The sequence below is a fragment of the Oncorhynchus clarkii genome, unplaced genomic scaffold (genome assembly GCF_045791955.1).
Source record: "Oncorhynchus clarkii lewisi isolate Uvic-CL-2024 unplaced genomic scaffold, UVic_Ocla_1.0 unplaced_contig_2170_pilon_pilon, whole genome shotgun sequence".
Lineage (NCBI taxonomy): Eukaryota > Metazoa > Chordata > Actinopteri > Salmoniformes > Salmonidae > Oncorhynchus > Oncorhynchus clarkii.
This window is the reverse complement of record NW_027260176.1, coordinates 1-7792: the sequence shown is the minus strand read 5'-3', so window position 1 is coordinate 7792 and position 7792 is coordinate 1. Positions and strand designations below refer to the sequence as shown.

Here is a 7792-nt window from a genome sequence, read left to right as displayed (position 1 = left end):
ACAACACAAAGATAAATCTCTACATCTTGGTAGGTGATTAGCATCCGTTGACTTGATTTCTCAGGTATTTTCTTTGGGAAAAGAACATCTACACTTAACATAGTTTCACAGGCTTACACAATGTCAATTGTACCCACTGTACTGTTTGATTCACGTTTCTACAGTTAGTTTTCCTGTAGCTGGGTTTCTGAAGTCTACCATGGTTGTTTCTACAGTTAGTTTTCCTGTAGCTGGGTTTCTGATGTCTACCATGATTGTTTCTGTAGTTAGTTTTATTGTAGCTGGGTTTCTCAACTCTACTATATGTACATCGTTGTTTCTACTGTTAGTTTTCCTGTAGCTGGGTTTCTGAAGTCTATCATGGTTGTTTCTGTAGTTAGTTTTCCTGTAGCTGGGTTTCTCAACTCTACCATATGTACATCGTTGTTTTTGTAGTTAGTTTTCCTGTAGCTGGGTTTCTCAACTCTACCATATGTACATTGTTGTTTTTGTAGTTAGTTTTCCTGTAGCTGGGTTTCTCAACTCTACCATGGTTGTTTCTGTAGTTAGTTTTATTGTAGCTGGGTTTCTCAACTCTACCATATGTACATCTCGGTGGAGTTTGTTTGCAACAACTGTGGGCGGAGTCGCTGTCAGTCGATACAAGGAAGGAGTCTGTGGTTGTATTGGATAAAGGTTTTATTAAAAAGTATGGATATCAGCAAACAAAGATAAGGCACACAGCTACAAACAGCTACAGAGGACAAACATAGGTACAAGGTAAGGAATTAAGAAAGGCAGCTACAGAGGACAAACATAGGTACAAGGTAAGGAAGTAAGAAAGGCAGCTACAGAGGACAAACATAGGTACAAGGTAAGGAATTAAGAAAGGCAGCTACAGAGGACAAACATAGGTAGAAGGTAAGGAATTAAGAAAGGCAGCTACAGAGGACAAACATAGGTAGAAGATAAGGAATTAAGAAAGGCAGCTACAGAGGACAAACATAGGTAGAAGGTAAGGAATTAAGAAAGGCAGCTACAGATGACAAACATAGGTAGAAGGTAAGGAATTAAGAAAGGCAGCTACAGATGACAAACATAGGTACAAGGTAAGGAAGTAAGAAAGGCAGCTACAGAGGACAAACATAGGTAGAAGGTAAGGAATTAAGAAAGGCAGCTACAGATGACAAACATAGGTAGAAGGTAAGGAATTAAGAAAGGCAGCTACAGAGGACAAACATAGGTAGAAGGTAAGGAATTAAGAAAGGCAGCTACAGAGGACAAACATAGGTACAAGGTAAGGAAGTAAGAAAGGCAGCTACAGAGGACAAACATAGGTACAAGGTAAGGAAGTAAGAAAGGCAGTTACAGAGGACAAACACAGGTACAAGGTAAGGGTTTATCGACTGACAGCGACTCGTTGTAGTTGTCTCCGCTCAACTCCATTGATGTGATGTGCATCGTGGAATTGAGAAAAACTTGGCTTACAGTAGTCACTGGATTTCAGTCACATTCGCAAACTAACACACTCACTTTAAAAGTGTAAAATTAATAGATTTGATTCTTATTGTTCTATTTCTTAAATGGCTTTTAAATGCAATGTTATCAGACGTTCTGATTAATAGCAGCAGTCCTCTATACATTGCTAGACGATTAAACGTAGCTTTCACACTAAAGTGTATAAACTTGTATGTTGTACTAACTTTTCATTACAATAATCAGGCAAAATCCTGGATGGAATCTGGATGATGCTAGACGGGGTAAAATAACACTTTCGTCTCTCGCTCTTTTTTTTTGTTGGTGAAAAACGATTGAGAAACGTTTGATATACTAACCAGTATATTTTAGCAGCACTAATTTCACAGCCTTCTCATTGAATCTCAGTCATCTGTGGTATCTTCTTCAACGTCGCTCTCAGGTGAGCTCCTGTGTCGGTACTCTGTGGTGTTAGACAGGTGTTTCCAAGCTACGTCCTTCTGGTTACTGGTACCTGTGCTGTTGGAGCGGCCTAGCCGGGCCAAAGCCTGGTGTTTTCCTGAGGTCTTCTCCCTGTCCTCCTGGACCTCTGCTAAGCCCCCCTGGGCCCTCTCAGACCCCTGGTGGTGGAGGTCATGCCTCAGGTTCTCCAGGTTGAGGGCCCAGGGGCCTAGCTTCTGCCAGTTGACCCTCTGGAAAGCCATGATGCAGTGAAGATTCCCTCCCACCTGCCAGGAGAGGAGTGGTTCATGTCAGAAATGCGTAACAGACCCATGAATGGTACCTTCAACTTTTACATTTTAACATAACTATAAAAACTGAGAAGAGGAGAGGTTCACGTCAGAAATGCAGTACTCATACTAGAGCTCTGCTACCCGAGCCCATCGGGCCAACCTGACATTATACATTGGGTTAGGGTAGAGCCTGTTAAATTTTTCATCAATAAGTACGGTACGGCAGGGCTTGGGTATCACTAGCATTGTGAAGCTGTGCCATTTGCTCGTGCTCTGCAGTACAGACATATCTGACTAAGATCATAACATGGTGCCAGATGAGCTTCAACTAAATAGAAGACAGGAGATATTATTTCACAGATGATAATATTATTCCTTGAGTTTGTCTGAGAGGGATGAAAAGTAACTAACAACTTGTCTCATGTTTCGTCATTGAGCAGAGCAGCCCAAGCGTAGCCGTTGCTATGGTCACTCACAGACTCAGAGCCACCATGAGCAGAGTGCATACAGAGTGAGCAGCGCGCAGGAAGCCAGTGACACAGAGGAGTAGCTAATGGATTTACTTACAGAGTTATTTCTGATTTCTGGTTTCGGGCAGGGCCTTAAATTTGGCAAAAGCAATCAGGCCTGGGCAGGGGTCTGAATGTCGCGGGCATGGCTAGGGCTTAAAATTCATGCCAGTTCTGGGCTCTAACGCATCCTCATCCCATTGTTAGCATAACTGGTATCTTAACAACTAACAAAACTATAAACTGAAACGAAAATGAAAACCTTTTTGGTTTTGCGGCACTGAATTCCCCTCTCCGTGTGACGAATATCAAGGTATTCTGGATTTTGTGTGTTCAGATCTGTAACAATATCAGCCCACCTAAAAACAACAGCAAGATACAGAAGTGAAACAGTAATCGACTAAATACAAATCAACTAAAGAAGACGACAACGTTGTACAACAACAACAACAAAAATACTGCATATAATTTTTTGTAAACATTAGAAGTCAGAAAGGATCATACTTTTTACAGTGAATAGCAGGGTGTTTCCTGCTTGGTTCACCAATCAGGATCCAGTGTTCCATTTCATTAGTTGGTAATGTACCCCTTAGAAGTAAACAACAACAAGTTAACACGGTACGTGGATGACAGTAGGAGGTACGTGGATGACAGTAGGAGGTACGTGGATGACAGTAGGAGGTACGTGGATGGCAGTAGGAGGTACGTGGATGGCAGTAGGAGGTACGTGGACGTGGATGGCAGTAGGAGGTACGTGGATGACAGTAGGAGGTACGTGGATGGCAGTAGGAGGTACGTGGACGTGGATGGCAGTAGGAGGTACGTGGATGACAGTAGGAGGTACGTGGATGACAGTAGGAGGTAAGTGGATGACAGTAGGAGTTACGTGGATGACAGTAGGAGTTACGTGGATGACAGTAGGAGTTACGTGGATGGCAGTAGGAGGTACGTGGATGACAGTAGGAGATACTTGGATGACAGTAGGAGGTAAGTGGATGACAGTAGGAGGTAAGTGGATGACAGTAGGAGGTAAGTGGATGACAGTAGGAGGTACGTGGTTGACAGTAGGAGTTACGTGGTTGACAGTAGGAGGTAAGTGGATGACAGTAGGAGGTACGTGGATGACAGCAGGAGGTACGTGGATGACAGCAGGAGGTACGTGGATGACAGCAGGAGTTATGTGGTTGACAGTAGGAGTTATGTGGTTGACAGTAGGAGGTACGTGGATGACAGCAGGAGGTACGTGGATGACAGCAGGAGTTATGTGGTTGACAGTAGGAGTTATGTGGTTGACAGCAGGAGGTACGTGGATGACAGCAGGAGGTACGTGGATGACAGCAGGAGGTACGTGGATGACAGCAGGAGTTATGTGGTTGACAGTAGGAGTTATGTGGTTGACAGTAAGATAAAATGATTAGTAATTGAAAATAATAAAATGTAATGAATTAGGCCTAAACAATGACCTGTTAGAAAGTAAATGCACACAGGGATATGAGAAGAATGTACCTGTAGGCCTTGGCTGCTTTGAAAGGTGTGGCCTCGAAGCCCACAGGACAGAAGTAGTGGTTCTGACAGTGGTAAATATAGGCCATGGTTTCATCTCTTAACCCCAGGGTCAACTTCAACAACGCCCCCTCAGCTGGAACAGGGAGGACAAATACTCAATTCAAACACACTCCATTTAAAAGCAAAACAGAATCATGCAGACAGTCTGAACTACTGTATGCTTTTTCATCTATTCTGTTGTCAAAAAAAACAACGATTTCTTTATATAACAGACCAACTGGATGACAAACTAAAGTCAAGGCCGGCCCCAAGCCACTGGATTGACTGACATTTGAACACATTTTACACTTTGTATTTCCAAAGCTGAGGCCAGCTTGTTACATCATGGCCAATTTGTTAGTAGAGAGGGTAGACGAGAGGAGAGAGTAGACAAACTCACCAGTCTCTCCCGCTGTCTTGTGTTTCCCGTGGGGTTTGTACAGAATATAGGAACATCCTCGAACATGGAAATTGTCATTGATTTGCCTGAACCATCTGTTCACAAAGATAAAAATAAATATATATATATAATAATCTGTAGCCATAAGCTGTGTGCACCTTGTTTCTAATGTCAGTATTTCTGAGTACTGTACCTCATCAGAGTAGCGTTGCCTGTAAAGGGACCAAACTTAATCTCCTCAAAAGGAGGCTGGAAGCCTAGGATCTGAAGAGCCCCCTCCTGGGAGATGGGTGGGAGACTGAAAATACACACATAACAATCAAATAGCTGTTAATCCTCTTATTTATGACACATAAAAAATGAGACTACACGCTATAATGTGATGGAAACATTTGTCTTTTGTATTACCTATTACCTATATATTACCTATATAACAAGTATAAAAGATGGAGTCTGTTCCCCCAACGAGCGGTGATCCCATTGCCACACGTACAGAGCTACAGACGACGATAAAATGCCTACCTCCCTGCTCCTAGTGTGCTGTACAGAAAGTTCCAGCAGGAAACTAATGAAGATATCCCACATGACGTCTTGTACTGGGGGCGGCTGATACAGTACCTAGAGAACGGAGGGAGGGAAAGGAGGGAGGGAGGGAGGGAAGGAAGAGAGGGAGGGAAGGAAGGAAGAGAAGGGGGAGGGAGGGAGGGAGGGAGGGAGGGAGGGAAGGAAGAGAGGGAGGGAGGGAGGGAAGGAAGGAAGAGAAGGGGGAGGGAGGGAGGGAGGGAGGGAGGGAGGGAGGGAGGGAAGGAAGGAAGGAAGAGAAGGGGGAGGGAGGGAGGGAGGGAGGGAGGGAGGGAGGGAGGGAGGGAGGGAGGGAGGGAGGGAGGGAGGGAGGGAGGGAGGGAGGGAGGGAGGGCGAAAGAAAAGCATGACACTAATGAATGCCTCCTCCACTTGCAGAAATTTCTGGCTCTGTCCGAAATGGCACCACATTCCCTATATAGTGCACTAGCTTTAACCAGAGCCCTATTGGGCAGCAGGCACCACATTCCCTATATAGTGCACTAGCTTTAACCAGAGCCCTATTGGGCAGCAGGCACCACATTCCCTATATAGTGCACTAGCTTTAACCAGAGCCCTATTGGGCAGCAGGCACCACATTCCCTATATAGTGCACTAGCTTTAACCAGAGCCCTATTGGGCAGCAGTGCACTACATAGGGTGCCATTTGGGATGCAAACCCACTGTCATCATTATCAGTAGTTAATACAGTATAACAAGCTCTGTTATAGGTCTATCAGTAGTTAATACAGTAGAACTAGCTCTGTGATAGGTCTATCAGTAGTTAATACAGTATAACTAGCTCTGTGATAGGTCTATCAGTAGTTAATACAGTAGAACTAGCTCTGTGATAGGTCTATCAGTAGTTAATACAGTAGAACTAGCTCTGTGATAGGTCTATCAGTAGTTAATACAGTAGAACTAGCTCTGTGATAGGTCTATCAGTAGTTAATACAGTAGAACTAGCTCTGTGATAGGTCTATCAGTAGTTAATACAGTAGAACTAGCTCTGTGATAGGTCTATCAGTAGTTAATACAGTAGAACTAGCTCTGTGATAGGTCTATCAGTAGTTAATACAGTATAACTAGCTCTGTGATAGGTCTATCAGTAGTTAATACTGTATAATTAGGGGCGCAGACAGAACAAAGAGCAAGTTATACAAATCTTTGCTACGGTGCATCAAAAGCAATTTAAAAGTAATTCTCAGATAAAAAAATGAACATCAGTCTTAGCTGTTTTTACGGCCATTTTTATATCTCCTTCACTTGATGCTAGCTATCTAGGCTAACGTTAGCTAAGGTAACTAGCTAGGCTAACGTTGGCTAAGATAACTAGCTAGGTTAACGTTAGCTAAGGTAACTAGCTAGGCTAACGTTGGCTAAGGTAACTAGCTAGGCTAACGTTAGCTACGATAACTAGCTAGGCTAACGTTAGCTAAGGTAACTAGCTAGGCTAACGTTGGCTAAGGTAACTAGCTAGGCTAACGTTGGCTAAGATAACTAGCTAGGCTAACGTTAGCTACGATAACTAGCTAGGTAGCTAAATATTACTGCAAAAGAATAGTAGCTTGATGCCAAAGTGCTTGCTAAGACTATGTATATATGGTATATACTTAAGCAATAAGGCACGAGGGGGGCGTGGTATACGGCCAACATACCACGGCTAAGGGATGTTCTTAGCACGACGCATCGCGGAGTACCTGGATACAGCCCTTAGCCGTGGTATATTGGCCATATATCACAAACCCTTATTGCTATTACAAACTGGTTACCAATGTAATTAGAGCAGTAAAAATGAAATGTTTTGTCATACCTGTGGTATACGGTCTGATATACAATGGCTGTCAGCCAATCAGCATTCAGGGCAGGGACCACCCAGTTTATAATACAGTATAATGAGCTGTGTGTTACCTCAGTAGTAGTTAATACAGTATAATGAGCTGTGTGTTACCTCTGTAGTTAATACAGTATAATGAGCTGTGTGTTACCTCAGTAGTAGTTAATACAGTATAATGAGCTGTGTGTTACCTCAGTAGTTAATACAGTATAATGAGCTGTGTGTTACCTCAGTAGTTACAGTATAATGAGCTGTGTGTTACCTCAGTAGTTACAGTATAATGAGCTGTGTGTTACCTCAGTAGTTACAGTATAATGAGCTGTGTGTTACCTCAGTAGTTACAGTATAATGAGCTGTGTGTTACCTCAGTAGTTACAGTATAATGAGCTGTGTGTTACCTCAGTAGTTACAGTATATTGAGCTGTGTGTTACCTCAGTAGTTACAGTATAATGAGCTGTGTGTTACCTCAGTAGTTACAGTATAATGAGCTGTGTGTTACCTCAGTAGTTACAGTATAATGAGCTGTGTGTTACCTCAGTAGTTAATACAGTATAATGAGCTGTGTGTTACCTCAGTAGTTACAGTATAATGAGCTGTGTGTTACCTCAGTAGTTACAGTATAATGAGCTGTGTGTTACCTCAGTAGTTACAGTATAATGAGCTGTGTGTTACCTCAGTAGTTACAGTATAATGAGCTGTGTGTTACCTCAGTAGTTACAGTATATTGAGCTGTGTGTTACCTCAGTAGTT

The 7792-nt window shown here is 43.0% G+C and overlaps 1 protein-coding gene across 1 annotated transcript; it reads right to left on the bottom strand.

Annotated features, from left to right (window-relative positions):
- Nucleotides 1-1554: 1554 nt before the first annotated feature.
- LOC139401242 (basic immunoglobulin-like variable motif-containing protein) lies at nucleotides 1555-5261 on the bottom strand (the record flags this gene model as incomplete). The annotated part of the gene is made up of 7 exons (XM_071145614.1): nucleotides 1555-2183; nucleotides 2961-3057; nucleotides 3203-3286; nucleotides 4205-4337; nucleotides 4644-4738; nucleotides 4837-4941; nucleotides 5166-5261. Coding segments are annotated over 7 exons (934 nt in total), but the record flags the coding sequence as incomplete, so codon positions are not given.
- Nucleotides 5262-7792: the final 2531 nt, after the last annotated feature.